The 15,755-nt window shown below is 42.4% G+C and overlaps 1 protein-coding gene and 1 long non-coding RNA gene across 15 annotated transcripts in view; one reads left to right on the top strand and one right to left on the bottom strand.

The window, feature by feature from the left end:
* The window catches only part of LOC100074874, a 16,036-nt gene continuing 281 nt past the window's right edge, over positions 1-15,755 (top strand). The window contains exons 1-6 of one of the 8 annotated variants that reach the window (XR_003756909.2): positions 1-234; positions 366-443; positions 4,339-4,436; positions 4,964-5,069; positions 5,388-5,498; positions 6,081-6,927. This is a non-coding gene — a long non-coding RNA (uncharacterized LOC100074874). Of the gene's footprint in view, positions 235-365; positions 444-4,338; positions 4,437-4,963; positions 5,070-5,122; positions 5,285-5,387; positions 5,499-6,080; positions 6,928-14,311; positions 14,744-15,755 lie in introns of those variants that run through there. The other 7 variants (XR_003756915.2, XR_005660146.1, XR_003756912.2 and 4 more) reach the window with 7 other exon arrangements.
* Positions 11,933-15,755, bottom strand: part of GZF1 (GDNF inducible zinc finger protein 1) — an 18,679-nt gene continuing 14,856 nt past the window's right edge. Inside the window, exons 8-9 of one of the 7 annotated variants that reach the window (XM_029058234.2) lie at positions 13,209-13,283; positions 12,157-12,280 (exon numbers count right to left, since the gene is read on the bottom strand). In XM_029058234.2, coding sequence (XP_028914067.1) covers positions 13,209-13,283 — 75 coding nt within the window. In that variant the 3' untranslated portion in view covers positions 12,157-12,280. Of the gene's footprint in view, positions 12,281-13,033; positions 13,284-13,323; positions 14,372-15,755 lie in introns of those variants that run through there. The other 6 variants (XM_029058221.2, XM_029058256.2, XM_029058227.2 and 3 more) reach the window with 6 other exon arrangements.

The following is a 15,755-nucleotide window of genomic DNA, read 5'->3' on the forward strand; positions in this document are numbered from 1 at the left end:
TTTTGTAGATACAAGTAACTGAGGCTGAGAGAGTCAATGCCAGACTTTTGCCTTATCTTATTTGCTTTTCACCAGTTTCCCTGGCCTCCCTTCACCTCCAGAATTTTTCCTTATTGGTGTTTCTGTAACAACCCAGAAGAAAATGCTTTAAGTTTGACTGAATGGATCTCTGATTGTTTCACTTGAGAGGCTATTAACTACCTAAATACAGCCATCGATATTTACACAGTCATGGTAAGCAATTGCATTGATTGCTTGGCGTTGGGGTGGAGCTAGGGAGCTGGTTCCCCTTTTCCTTTGTACTTAAACGGTTTTGGTAGGGGGATGGATAAACTTGTGCCTCTCTTTACTCTTTTCTTCCACAGAGAAGATTTACAATTGCTGCCAAGCACCACATTATCACTGCAGAGATATACAAGACTGAATTGGTAGACATTGAAAAGGTAGGCACCTTATAGTTCTTTGCCAAAGTCCAATCGATTTCTCGACAATGGTGAGTTGGAGCTTTCCCCGACAATAAAGAAAAACGAAATAAGCCTTTCCCTAGTAAATAGAGCCAACCCAAATTGAGACATGATAGCGACTAGCCACTTCCCCCTACCACTAGATCTTATGGAAGTTTCTTTCCCTCCCTTTATCTCTCTCGGGAGATGAGCGAGGAGTGGGCTTGTTAAATCTGATGTTAAACTTAGAAGCTGGTTTAGGCAGTAAGAGAAGCAGCATGGCTCAGTGAAAGAGCACGGGCTGGGGAGTCAGAGATCTTGGGTTCAAATACTGGCTCTGCTGCTTGTCAGCTGTGTGACTTTGGGCAAGTCACTTAACTTCTCTGCGCCTCAGTTCCCTCATCTGTAAAATGGGACTTAAGACTGTGAGCCTCACGTGGGACAACCTGCTCTTCCCCAGCGCTTAGAACAGTGCTCTGCACATAGTAAGTCCTTAATGAATACCAACATTATTATTAAATACCAACATTATTATTATTAGTAACTGCCTTTTTCTGGACTGGCCAGTAGCGGACAGCCAGTCTTCATGACTAACTGATTCTGTTTCCATTCCTGCTTGTCTCTGGCTTGGCCACACCCATCTTTGGAAGTGCAGCAGTCACCTACTTTCATTCAATCGTATTTATTGAGTGCTTACTGTGTGGAGAGCACTGTACTAAGCGTTTGAGAGAGTACAATATAACAGTGAACAGAAACATTCCCTGCCCATAGTCTGGAGGGTATGCACCTCATACTAATTCAGTGTGGCAGAGTTCCCAGCCTGGATATAGGAGTGGACTGTTTTCACAGGTTTGTTTGGATGCCACTGTTTCTCTCTTCACTTTCTTTAAGAGCTGTCTTGCAAATTCCTGGTATTTGATTCATCCACACCTAAAGGAAGGGAAGGGTGCAGGGAAGCTTTTGTAGATCTGTGTCTGAATTCCACCTAATGAAATAACCCAGTCTATAAGAACTTTTCTCCTGATAAATTTTGTAGCGATTAGCTGTCATTTGACTTCTACACCGCCCCCCGCCCCCCAACTCATGACAAGGGCTTAGTACAGTGCTCTGCACAAAGTAAGTGCTCAGTAAATATGATTAATTGAGTTCCGTCAGCGGTATCTATTGAGTGCTTACTGTGTGTGGAGCACTGTACTAAGCACCTGGGAGAGTACAATACAAAAATAAACACTCTCTATGTAATCCCATCAGTCTGATGTTAAAATTGTCTAATGGCTGCAGTGTGCCAGTTGCCTCAAACTATTAAAGTGCATAAGTAGTCCAGCACCAAAGTAGTTGGAAGTGATCCTAAGTGGCCGTGTTGGCGGCTTCTTCCACTCCACCCCTCTCACCCAGTAGCAACATCTGTGGGTGAGTGAGAGAAACAGCTGACCTGGAGCTCCAAGGTACTTGGATATTTGTAAAGAAATAAGTTGGAGGGGATCACTGCCCTCCAAGAGCTTACAGTCTGTGGGGGCAAATGCATCGGGGGAAGCAGGAAGGAAACAGTTTCCATCTGAATACCTAATCATCAGTGGTCAAAACCACCAGAACAGGAAGAAGAATTGAGGTCCATCAGTGTCTGCCTTGAGCCCTCTCCACATCCTGGATCCACTGAGTGCTACTCAGTGCTTCCCTGTTCCCTGTTGAATTTCTTTCCAAATCACAGTGGCATTTGAGGACTGCTGGCCTCCTCAGGAGAATCAAGGCTCTGAAGGGGTTCAGGATTTCAGTCTCCCTGGTGTCCAGAAGCTGGATTGGGTTTTCTGGATGATTCGTTTCCCATGCCCACTTCCCAAGTGTTGACAGTGTGGAAAAACCTCATTGTTATTTTTGATAGAAGTAAATATACCAAATGTATTATTTTGTATTATTTTTTGTATTATTTTGTTTTGACAAGAGTTACTGATGGATTGTTCAGCCTATGCAAAGTGCTTTATTTTGTAAGAGATACACTATATTTATCTGAAAAATCCTCTTCCAAAGTTGAAGTAAGTTTTATCATGGCAATATAGGCTGAGTTTTGGGGCACTTTTAGGGGCATTTATGTGTTCTTTATTTCATGGTAGTACCAAGATGGTGTGAAAGGATTTGATGATAAAATAGGGAAAATGCTTCCATATCAGCCTGATGAAAACTCACTTCCTCTTGAAGTGATGACTAATTAAGTCTTCAATTTTGCAAATTAATCTGGGAAGTAGCCTCACCCCCACCTTCTTAGCCCAGTCCTCCTACCCTGTTGATTGATAATGGTATTTAAGTCCTTACTATATCCCAGGCACTGTTCTAAGTGCTGGGGTAGATACAAGATAATCAGACTGGGCACAGTTCATGTCCCAAATGGGGCTCACATCATTAATCCCCATTTTACAGATGAGGTAACTGAAGAACAGAGAAGTAAAGTGACTTGGTCACTTCAAGGTCACACAGCCAACAAGTAGTGGAATTGGGATTAGGACCCATGTCCTCTGACTCCCAGGCCCATGATCTGTCCACTAGGCCACACTGCTTACCCTGGGTCTTTCCTGGGCCTCCTCTCCCCACACTCTGATCTCTTCCACCCTGTCTTCCCCATGGTCCGCTCTTTTCTATATCTAGTTAGAAGCAGTGTGGCTTAATGGATAGGGCACGGGCCTGTAGCCAAAATGTCATGAGTTCTAATCCTAGCTCCACCACATCTGCTGTGTGACCTTGGACAAGTCACTTCACTTCTCTGGGCCTCAGTTACGTCATCTGTAAAATGGGGATTAAGAGTGTGAGCCCTATGTGGGACAGGACTGTGTCCAACAGTAACTAGAGAAACAGTGTGGCTTAGTGGAAAGACCACAGGCTTGGGAGTCAGAGGACTTGGGTTCTAATCCTGGCTCTGCCACTTATCTGCTGTGTGACCTTGGGCAAGCCACTTTACTTCTCTGTGCCTCAGTTATCTCATCTGTAAAATGGGGATTAAGACTGCAAGACCCATGTAGGACAACCTGATTACCTTTTATCTACCCTAGCAATTAGTGCTTGGCACATAGTAAGCGCTTAACAAGTATCATGTTATTATTATCATTATTGTATCTATCCCAGCGCTTAGAATAGTATTTGGCATATAGTAAGTGCTTAACAAGTACCATTATTATTATTGTGTATTCACTTCAGGCAGGGCCAGGGAAAGGGCCAAAAGGCAATCAATCAGTCATATACTTAACTTCTGAGATTCCTAGAGAATGAATACTATGCCTCTGGCTAACGAGCGAAAATCAACACTGGGTTGTAGAATACTTTCTGAAACCTCCTTTGTAATTAAAAATAGATTTTCATGGGCAAGATGTTTTGAGACTGAACTTTGGGTTTGGTTTCAGGCTATTGCACATTATGAACAGTCAGCTGATTATTACAGAGGAGAAGAATCCAACAGGCAATTTTTCTTTGTGGAGTAATTGGTCAGAAGCAAGACGATGGATGTATTGTTTTTATTCCATGTCTTGAAGCTTTGCAATTCTTGATGTGCAGTATTTGACCAGCAAGGTCTATAAAATGAAAGTATTGCAGGGGAAGTCCTTTCATTTTCCTCAGTTACTATTATAATGTTACTGCTTAGAAGCAGCGTGGCTCAGTGGAAAAAGCACAGGCTTAGGAGTCAGAGGTAATGGGTTCCAATCCTGGCTCTGCCTCCTGTCAGCTGTGTGACTTTGGGCAAGTCACTTAACTTCTCGGTGCCTCAGTTACCTCGTCTGTAAAATGGGGATTAAAAGTGTGAGCCTCGCATGGGACAACCTGATTACCCTGTATCTACCCCAGCGCTTAGAACAGTGCTCAGCACATAGTAAGCACTTAACCAACGCCAACATTATTATTATTTTAACTCTAGCTCTTGATTCCAGTTCAGCCAGCAAGGGTCTGTTGAAGGTGGCAGCATCCGCTGCCCAGCTAGAAAAGTACCAGAAAACCACTGAAATCTACAAGCAGGTCAGTGTATTTGCCAAAATTGCTTATTCTAGTTCCTACTGTTTCCCGCTATCTTGAAACGGTCACTTTTGTATTCATAGATTGACTATTCAGTTCTCAAAGTGGACTTTGTCAGGGCTGCTTGCTCCTATCCTCTGTTGGGGCCAGAATAAATTTATTGTCCTAAACCGATCCATCAGTCAGTGGTATTTATTGAGCACTTACTGTGGGTGGAGCATTGTACTAAGTTCTGAGGAGAGTACCGTATGGCAGAGTTGGTAGATATATGTTCACTACCCACATGGAGTTTACAGTCTTAAGAAGTCAGGTGTTGAATGGAACACCGAAGAGCAGGTTTTCATGTGCACTGTTTGCCATGAAGAACATGTGTAAACATCTCTGCAAAGCTGCTCTGTTCTTTCAATTGTACTTATTGAGCACTTGATGTGTGCAGAGCACTGTACTAAGTGCTTGGGAGAGTTCAAAATAACAATAAACACATTCCCTGCTCACAACAATTTTACAATCTCAGTTCTCTTCACATCTAGGTTGAGACAAACACCACTGCTGGATTATAATACAAAGTGTAGTGCAAAAGATCATTTTTTCAAAGCATCCCTCTGCCACTTCATAGTGGATGAATTGAATGCCAAAGTAAGTAGCCCCTAAACAAAAAATCCTAATCTGGCTCCTCCATATCTCTACAGTGGACAGGCAGGAATATGCTGCTGACTGCTTTGGGGAATCGATGGGCTCCATCTGCACTCCCCACGTTCCCATTTCCTGGAGGGAGTTGGATTGGAAATGTATTTCATTTTAGACTGAAATAGAGATGGCTGAGATGCACTACTAGCTCCTGACATGCCGAGGTGTGGGTTTTAAATGACATTCTACTGTTCCATTTTTGGTACAAGTGAAGACACGTGGTTAAACAAAACTGTGTAAATTGACCTCTGGTTCATAATTTAACAGGATTACCATGGAAACTTATTTAAGGATGCCCTTTCAATTCAGCTGGTTCTTGAAAAGTATGAAGAAATGTTTCTGGCCTTTACCGATTCAAGGGAATGCAAATTATTGAAAGTAAGTAAAATTGATGTCAAAAACATAATGTAACAGTTGTTACAAATGCAGGCTGGTGGTTCCAGGACTCTGAGGCACTGGGCCTTAGAGTGGGATATCAGTTTAGGGGAGGGTTACAGCCTCTGTGCTTTATCCTTGAATGAAATTTTGACCAGATGGAAAATGATTCTATAACACATGTGTCAATGAAACTTTCAGAAACCTGAAGCTAGCTGAGTGGGACATAAGTGCACTGTTTTTAGAAAAAGCTGCTGGAAGCTAATTTTTTCATATTTTTAGGATTGTTGACTGAAAAACAGAAGAATGTGTTTTTCATCTTTTTTCCATTTCCACCATTTTCCTATATTACTTGATAACTTCTGTTTAGACTGTGAGTTCCATGTGAGTCAGGGACTGTGTCTGACCAGACTAACTTCAGTCTACCTCAGGACTTGGAACAGTGCTTGACAAGTACTAAGTGCTTAACAAACAATGTAATAATCATCATAATAATAGTTTAATAATTTATCTTCTTGTGATGCATAGCTGAAGACACAGGAGTTTTAGGCTGCTATTCTGATGTCTATATTTTTCTATTGGCAGAAATTGTTGGATGCTCATGAGGAGCAGAACAGTAAAGCTTACACAGAAGCCGTACCTAGTCCATTTATTTTATACTTCTGCATCTATAGCAGGTGCTTCAGGGTGGTAGTCACTGAATCCGTATTATTCCCCCTGTTTTTTGATTACAGAAACGTTAGCGAACAATAATACCAACAAGATGTGTATCTCCTGCTGTGAGCAAATGCCTTGTTCAGAGAGGTTCTTCTACCCTTTTAAATGGATTTCAAAAATAGCATAACTCAGTGTTATTACTGTTTGGCTGCCTGCTATTTCATATGTCTCTGATTGTAATACAGTGTAGCTTCTGTTTTAGATTTAATTTTTTGTCTTGGTTGTTCCTTTGACCTATGTGCTCAGAATTGCTCTGAATCCAAGTCAAGGATTTTGGAACACTTATAGTCCCTTAAAGCAAAAAATAAAACAACAAGAACTAAAAACTCAACTCTTGAAATAGCAGTCTAAGCCTAAGAAACTGCCCTCAAATTCTGTAGCTGCCAAGGCAACTTCATTTCCTGTCTCCTTTCTCCTCCTCCTCCTCCTCCTTCCTTCCTGCTTTCCAAAGTACTAGGAAAGGAAGGGTGGGGACTAAGGGCAGAGAGTGTCAGAGAACCAGAGGGGTCTTTAATCCCTCTTTGATTTTTCTCTGGGGAACCTGCCTTGCTCTCTGTGGCACATGACTCCACCCTCATCACACCTCTCATCTCCCAATGCCCATTCAAGCTGAGCCTCCAGCTGCCTCTTATTGTGAGTCCTGGAAATAAAAGAGAACCAGACAGAGGGAGGGAGGTAGAGATTGTGCAAGGGGAGAAGTAGAGGGAGCTGACCATCAGAGAAGCAGCATCGCCTAGTGGGTAGAGGACAGACCTGGTAGTCAGAGGACCTGAGTTGTAATGCCAGCTCTGCCAAGTGTGTGTGACCTTGGGCAATCACTTAAATTTATATGTCTCATTTACCTTATCTGTAAAATGGGGATTAAGACTGTGAGCCCTACGTGAGACATGGAGTTTGTCCAACCCGATTAACTTGTATTTAACCCAGCCCTTATTATAATGCCTGTACATAAAGCTTAGCAAATTGCATTTCAACAAAAAGTGCTGTAGAGTCAGGAGACAAGTGATAGATACCCATAAGTTTATGAAAAGATTAAAAAAAAGATGAATTTTAATTAGGTTGGATGTTGACTTTGGAATAGTAAAGGAAGCAGTGTGATCTCGTGGAAAGAGAGAGCACAGAACTGGGAGTCAGAAGACCTGGATTCTAGACAGTAAGCTGCATAACCACTCTCTTATACTTTCTCCCATGTGCTTAGTAAAGGGCTCTGCACACAGTAATTGCTCAGTAAATATCATTTACTAATTTATAATACCAGCCTAGTGCCTGCTGTGTTTAATTTAACTGTGCTTCAGTTCCCTCACCTGTATAATGGATATAAAATCCCTCTTCTCCCTCTCTCTTAAACTGTGAGCCCCATATGGGACAAGGGACTGTGTCCGATCTGATAGTTTAGCATCTACTCCGGTGCCCAACACAGTGCTTGCTGCATAGTAAACACTTAATTACTATCATTATTGTAATTATTTATAAGGGTGACTCAATTCTTACATTTTGTGATGTGTTTTCTTCTTTTTGTCCCTTCTGCCTATTCCCCTTTTTTGCTACCCATTGATCCACTCGGTAAAATAATTTTCCCTCTTGAGCATGCTTGCCAAGGAGATAACTAAAGGGAGTCAGCTGGAGAACACTCATGTTTTCTTCTGTCCCATCCTGTCAGCAGTTGGTGTTCCAGACATCAGGATGGGTTGGCACATCATTCTGCTCCCAATCAGCTTGGCTTTAGCAAGTCAGTCAATTTACCTTCCGCAGACAGTAGCTGAGTCTACCAGAGCAGATCTAATGGCAGCTTGCAGAGAACAGCTCTAATGTAATCTGATTGTTGGCCAGTTAAGACTGGGGGATTTGATAGGACTGCTCTTCATCTGAGATAATTATGGCAACGTTGCACAGTGTTAATGAGGCCATGTAGACAAGACACCTGCAACATTGGAATGTCGGTATGCCTCCTGAATGGCCCAAAAAACATAATTGACAGCTGCTGCCTGAGGGTACTTGTAGTGCTGTGCTTCCTGCCTGGAAACTGGAATCTGGACAGTCTCTTGGGTCACCTGGGTGCCAGTGGAGAGGAGAAACAGGGTATATTATACTCAATCAATCTTATTTATTGAGTGTTTACTGTATGCAGAGCACCATAGTAATCCCCTGGGAAGGTACAATAAAACATAGCTGGTAATAATAATAAGTATGGTATTTGTTAAACACTTACTATATGGCAGGCAACTGTACTAAGCCCTGGGGTGGATACAAGAAAATCCTGCCCACAAGGAACTTACAGCCTAGAGAAGGAGACAGACATTAATATAAATTACAGATATGTACATAAGTGCTATGGTGCTGAGAGTGGGATAAATAGAGGTGCAAAAGTGACACAGAAGGAAGAGGAAATGAGGGCTTAGGGAAGGTCTCTTGGAGGAAATGTACTTTTAATACGATTTGAAGTTGGGGAGAGTGATTGTCAAGTATGATGGGGGAGGAGGTTTCAGGCCAGAGGCCTGACATAGGTGAGGAGTCAGTGGCAAAATAGCCAAGATCAAGTTAGAGTGAGTAGATGGGCAGTAAAGGAGTAGAGGAGTAGAGGAGTAAAGTGTGAAGGCTGGGTTGTAGTAGGAAATCAGAGATGTAAATGAAGAGGGGGCAAAGTGATATAATGCTTTAAAGTATTAAGGAGTTTTTGCTTGATGTGGAGGTAGCTGGGCAACAACTGCAGGTTCTTGAAGATTGGGAAAACATGGACTGAATGGTTTTAAAGAAAAATGATCCAGGCAGCAGATTGAAGTATGGACTGGAGTTGTGGACAGATAGGTGGTGGGAGATCAGTGAGGAGGCTGATGCAGTAGTAAAGACGAGATAGGATAAGTGCTTGGATTAATGTTGCTAGCAATTTGGTTGGAGAGGAAAGGGCAGATTTTAGCAATGTCGTGAAGGTTGAACCAACAGTAGTTGATGACAGATTGAATGTGTGGGTTGAATGAGAGAGATGAGTTGAGGAAACACTAAGGTTATGGGCTTGTGAGACAGAAAGGATGGAGGTACTGTCTACATTTATGGGAAAGAAAGGATTTAGGTGGGAAGATGGGGAGTTCTGTTTTGTACTTGTTAAATTTGAGATGTCAGTGGGACATCCAAATACAAATTTCCTGAAGGAAAGAGGAAATGCATGACTGCAATAGGGCTGGAGAGTTGATTTAGGTATCGATTACATGAAGATGGCAGTTAAAGCTATGGGAGTAAATGAGTTTTCCCTCTTGAGTGGGTGTAAATGGAGAACTGAAGGGGACCCAGAACTGAGTCTTGGGAGATTTCCACAGTTGGGTGGGAGGCAGAGGAGGAGCCCACGAAAGAGACTGAGAATGAGCGGCCAGAGAGTCGGTGTCAGTGAAGCCAAGGTTCTATAATGTTTTCAAGAGAAGGGGATGTTAACAGTATAAAAGGCAGCTGAGAGCTTGAGGAAGATTAGGATGGAGTACAGCCTATTGAATTTGGCAAGAAGATCCTTGGTGAGAGGGCAGTTTTGGTGGAGGCCAGGGGGAGGCAGCCAGATTGGAGGGGGTCAAGGAGAGAATTGGTTGAGAAGTGGAGGTGTTAAGTGTAAACAACTCACTCAAGAAGTTTAGAGAAGAAAGGTAGAAGGGAGATGAGGTGATAACTGGAGAGAGCCAGGAGTCCAGGGAAGGGTATTTTTAGGCGAGGGGAGACATGAGCTTACTGTGGGTGGGAAATGTGCCTGTTTGTTGTTGTACTGTACTCTCCCAAGCACCTAGTACAGTGTTTTTCACGCAATAAGAGTTCAATAAATCTGATTGAATGAATGAGCATGTTTGGAAGCACTGGGGAAGAAGACATTGGAGAGTGAACAGTTGAAGATGGAAGTCAGGGAGGGGAGAAGGGAGGGAGCAAGGATAGGGTCAGAAGTGCAGGTGGAGGGGGTAGATTTTGAGAGGAGGTAGATAATAATAATGTTGGTATTTGTTAAGCGCTTACTATGTGCCGAGCACTGTTCTAAGCGCTGGGGTAGACATAGGGGAATTACCGATGGAGAGGAGGGGAGCTGGGATCTGGAGAGCGGGGGTAGATTTTGAGAAGTGGGAGGTAGGAGATCTCAAGCTGAACATCAGTTGGATGGGGTTACTGAGATTGCTGACCTGAGACTATGGAGCTATTGATTTTGGCAAGAAGATCCTTGGTGAGAGGGCAGTTTTGGTGGAGGCCAGGGGGAGGAAGCCAGATTGGAGGAGGTCCTTGACAGCAGGGATCGTGTCCTCTAACTCTACCATACTTTCCCAAGCAGTTTCTACAATGCTCTGCATAAAGAAGGTGCTCAGTCAGTATGATTGAAACTGATAGAACATCATCTTGCCTACACTGTTCAATCTTCAACAATCCTTGATGATAGGTTTGTCTCCTGGAGATGTGACCCAAACAGGATTTTCTGTAGCAAATCTGCTTTCAAGGAATATACCCATCTGTGCAGACATAATCCCCGGCTTGTGTAATATTTCATAGTGCTGCCGTTTTGTGAACATATATATGAGATTGACTCTGATTTGTCTACGCTCATCCTAGGTTAAATAATTTGATTCAATATCTCACCTAGACCAGTGGCTCACTTTTATGTTGCTTTGCATCAAAAAGTCAGTTCAGGAAGATGGGGAAGTTGGGGGGGACCTGAAGTGAATTATCTGTGATCCTTGTGAAATGTGCAGCCTCACTCTCACTTCTCCTCTTCTATTTTGTGTTGACAGCCAAGGGCTATTACAGGTTCCCGATGAATGGCTGTTTTGTTGAACCAAATGATTTGTGTATTGTTTACTATGTCTTTGTGGTTGTAACTTGTGTGAATAACAGAGAACTCAAAATGTCATTTGTATGTGATTTGATAGTAACATCCATTTTTCAAATTTCCAAGATCACTGCAATAAATGTTGTTTTATTAAATAAATTAAAAATTGTGGTATTTGTTAAGCGCTTACTATGTGCAAAGCACTGTTCTAAGTGCTGGGGGGATACAAGGTGATCAGGTTGTCCCACGTGGGGCTCACAGTTTGAATCCCCATTTGGCAGATGAGGTAACTGAGGCACAGAGAAGTTAAGCGACTTGCCCAAGGTCACACAGCTGACTAGCGGCAGAGCTGGGATTAGAACCCGTGACCTCTGATCCCAAGCCCGTGCTCTTTCCACTGAGCCACGCTGCGTCACATTTCTTGGGAAAGTGAAGATCCAAGTAAAATTTTTGACTTATGCTTATCAACTGAATGGAGGCTTCAACACCTGACTCAGTCTTTTGAATATCTTTGCCATAAGATAGTGAATAGCATTTTGGGCTACTTTAAAACACTTTTGAAATTATATTTTAACAAATGTTTTTAATGGACCAAGAATGAGCTTAGACAACTGCATTATTCTGTACTTTCCAAGCACCTGGTTCTATGTACTGCACCAAGAAATGAATTTGATTTTGTTTTTGTAGAACTATCTTAAAGGTGTGGGTAAGCAGTTCCTATTCTTTAATTTTTATGTACCCAGTGAGCAGGCATAGAGATTAACAGCATCCTGAATTATCATAACTTCTCTAAATGAATGGGCACCCATTCAGGGGTTCCTACACGATTAGCATCTCATCTGTCAGTGCTTAGAATGTAATCATATAGATGTTAAAATACAGGTTTTTTTCTTGGAGAGATTTTCCCACTTAATTTGTAGCAAAAATCACTTCCCTCTCCAAATTTAAAGAGGTTTTAATGTGCAACTTTTTAAAAAATTTTCCATTTCTGGTTCACCTAGTCTCAGGTATGTTTCAGGTGAGTTGGGATGTGGGGGCAGGGGTCTATTTTGTCTGGCAGAGTTTGAGAAGAATGGGTTTGATTAGTGGGTCATATATACAAATGTTTGAGGACTTCAAGGAAAGCTCATTAAGAGGCTATTAAAGATTTGTGAGTTGAAGTCAATTTAGAAATATTTTTCATTCAGGTACCAAATCCGTAAACATCCTAGCAGTAGGTGTGAGTAGCAAAGACTGAAACACATTGGTCAGAATGCTTCTCTTTGATCTCCGAGCTGCTTTCAAGCTGGAAAATAAAAATAAATGGTATTTGTTAAGCGCTTACTATGTGCAAAGCACTATTCTAAGCGTTGGGGAATCAAGGTGATCAGGTTGTCCCACGTGGGACTCACAGTTTTAATCCCCATTTTACAGACGATGTAACCGAGGCACAGAGAAGTTAAATGACTTGACCAAAGTCACACAGCTGGCAAATGGCGGAGTGGGGATTAGAACCCATGACCTCTGACTCCCAAGCCCGGGCTCTTTCCACTGAGCCACGCTTGAGAGACTAGCACCATCCATGCTGGTGCTTATTAAAGACCTGGGCTTTGCAGGGTTGGAGGGCAGAAGCTATCACGGAGGTAAATAATGTTGGCCTCCTTAGCCAGTATAAGTTTTGTTTAGAAGCAGCGTGGCTCAGTGCACAGGCTTGGGAGTCAGAGATCATGGGTTCTAATCCTGCCTCCGCCACTTGCCAGCTGTGTGACTTTGGGCAAGTCACTTAACTTCTCTGAGCCTGTTACCTCATCTGTAAAATGGGGATGAAGACTATGAGCCCCATGTGAGACAACCTGATCACCTTGTATCCCCCTAGCGCTTTAAAACAGTGCTTTGCACAGAATAAGCGCTTAACAAATGCCATCATCATTATTATTATTATTTAGTAGTGTTCATTTTTCGTGATGTAATGGGATCTTATGCCTCTATTCCATTGGAAATAATGCGTAACCCTAGAAAAATGGGCATTTCCCATAAGATACCTCAAGAGATACCAAAATATGATCACACAGCCATACTGGATATTTATCCTGTCTCTTTGCTTGACAGGTTCTTAGCCTTCTGGTTACAAAACAAGCATTAGAGCACTTGCCCTTCCCCCTTATGTGGACTTTTCCCCATTCAATGCCAGTTGGAGGCATTCTTGATGCAATTCAACCCTTTTGTTCTGACACCTAGACAGGGAGAGCAGCGGTCTGTATCTCAGGGAAACTTGACTGGAAGGGCTGAGCGGAATGTTCATCCCAAAGCTGTCAAGAAACAGATATAAGATCAGATTGAGTTTTTCAACCCTGAAATTAAACTGTAAAATTAAAATACAGGACTGAAAGTTGCTTATCTAATGGCCTTTAAAATGAAGTCCATGGTAGGTTGAAGGTGACATTCTAGCCATCATGAAGCTATTGTACGTTTCAGGAGAGGTAAACCCCACTAAAATCTCCAGGAGACCCAAGTCTGTCTGCTTCTGGCCACCATGTTCCTTGGGCACATCTCTTCTGTGATTTCTCAGGTTAGCCGTGAAGTGCCAATGGGTAAATGACACACCAGACCTGAGACACAATTAAATCAAACTCTCCTAAAGAAGCATATAGCCAAGTTCCACGGTGAACCAGCCCCTCATGGGGCTTGGAAAATGGTTCCAACTCAGCAGAGAGTGGCTGGAAGGTCCAGGTCTTTCTACTTTCTACTTTGTCAGACTGAGCCACAGCCAAACTCTAACCTGAGAAAAATGGGCAGATTCTGGCTTAGTGCTCAGCCAGGAACAGTTTCATTAGCTTTAAACCCAGAGCACCCAATCTGAATATCTGGTGTCTGCCTCAGTGCCTGGCACATAGTAAGCATTTAATACCATCCTCATCATACTACTATTATTATAATTAGTAGTGGTATGCCCAGATGTACTTTTCATATGTTTCAACTGGCATTGCCATGGGTAAGGTATTGTGTTGGGATTTACAGGGTTTTGAACGGGAGCTAGACAGGCTCTTGACTCTCTTCACTCACCCGTGATGAAGTTCCTGGAGGGATTGGATTTCCTGTTCTCTTGAAACCCAGGGAAAAGATGGGGATTGGTATCTCCCATTTTCAAGTACTAGAGGCCAAGGACCATTACTAGTAGGTTGTCATTAAGTAGCTCTGCTGTCTTCCTTCATGTTCCCAGAATTGTGTTGTTCACTGGCAGTGAGCTGCTGCTGCCTTTTCAATTTGTACTTGGAATTTGTAAAGGCTAGTATCTCTGGTGTTTGGCAAAACTTACTTTGTGATCCACTTCTGTCAGGTGGCTGATTGGAATCAATTGGAGTTCCCCATGTCAGAACAAGTGATAAGATTTCTGTGTCTGAGCCAGAATAACAGAGAGGAAGTGTTTGTATTCATCCCAAATAGCCAGACTACAGTGTAAAATGAATCTGGCTGCTATCCACCAAAAAAAGGAAGTAAGGGAAGAAGTTGGGTTTTCCAGATGCAGGTAACTTTCTTTTCAGTGTAACTATGTTCCTGTGTTTTAGTTTAATAGTGCAATAATATTCCAAATGAATAAACTTGAGAAATCTTATGTTTGATCATTTGAAGTTGAAGAGGAGTGACATTTCTTGTTTTTTTAAAAAAGCAATGCTTTTGTGAAAGTGTTTTTACAGTTGGTCTGACTTTGAGTGTTTACTTTTTAATTTATCCAATAATTTGAAAACAGTATTTTTGCACAGTTGTGATATGCATAAATGAACTTTGATGTGTCAGTGTAACCAAACTATAGGTACTAGCTATTGTGATGTGTCCTGTTCCTTCTTTGACGTTGTACACGTTTGTCTAAATGCAAAACCTTTGTGACTTTTGTATAGTAGGCTAGTGGAGCATGCCCTCCCCTCTTCTAGAACCCACCCATGGGCTAAAATGTGGCCAGAGCCGAGTGTACCTGTTAGAGTACTGGGACTTTCACACTTAGTGGTTGTTTCCTTCCTAGGCCTGAACCCTCTATAATGATACTACTTAGTAAGAAATTTGCCTTAGCAGGAATAGAAATAGTTTAGTGGGGATCTGTACAGTAAAAGTGAAAGTGACAATTCATTGTGATGTCATTTACATAGACCAATTGGTTTCCAGGTGTAAGAGGGTAAGGGGATCCTACCACTAAGTGTTTAATTACTTAGTACAGTGTTCTGTACACATTGAGGGCTCAGTAAATACCACTGATTGATGTACAGCTAAGAGTCCCCTGGCCACCATCTTGAATCTTTACCAGCTCTTACCCAGTACCAAGGGCTGAAGGACAGCCTTGGCTGAGGAAAAGATTTTGCTTTGTGCAACTGGGGGTGGCTTAGCTGGCTAACACTAAACTGGGACTAAAATTGACCCTCCTATATTCAGAACAATTCAAGGAAATATAGGACTAGGAACTCCAGACAATCTGGTTGATAGCTGTGAGAAGCAGTGGGGAGTGGAAAGAGCTTGGGTCTGGGAGTAAGAGAATTTGGGCTCTAATTCTGACTCCTCATTTGTCTGTGTGACCTTGGGCAAGCCATTTAGTTTATCTGTGCTTCAGTTGCCTCATCTATAAAATAGGAATTAAGACTGTGGACCCTATGTGGGACAGGGTCTGTATCCAACCCAATTATTTTATCCCGTATCGACCCTGGCACTTAATACAGTGTCTGACTCATAGTAAGTGCTTAAATAGCTTAGGAAAAAAAAGCACCAGTAATCATAGCCAAACCAGTTTCCCAGCC

Source organism: Ornithorhynchus anatinus, chromosome 1, assembly GCF_004115215.2.
Source record: "Ornithorhynchus anatinus isolate Pmale09 chromosome 1, mOrnAna1.pri.v4, whole genome shotgun sequence".
Taxonomy (NCBI): Eukaryota; Metazoa; Chordata; class Mammalia; order Monotremata; family Ornithorhynchidae; genus Ornithorhynchus; species Ornithorhynchus anatinus.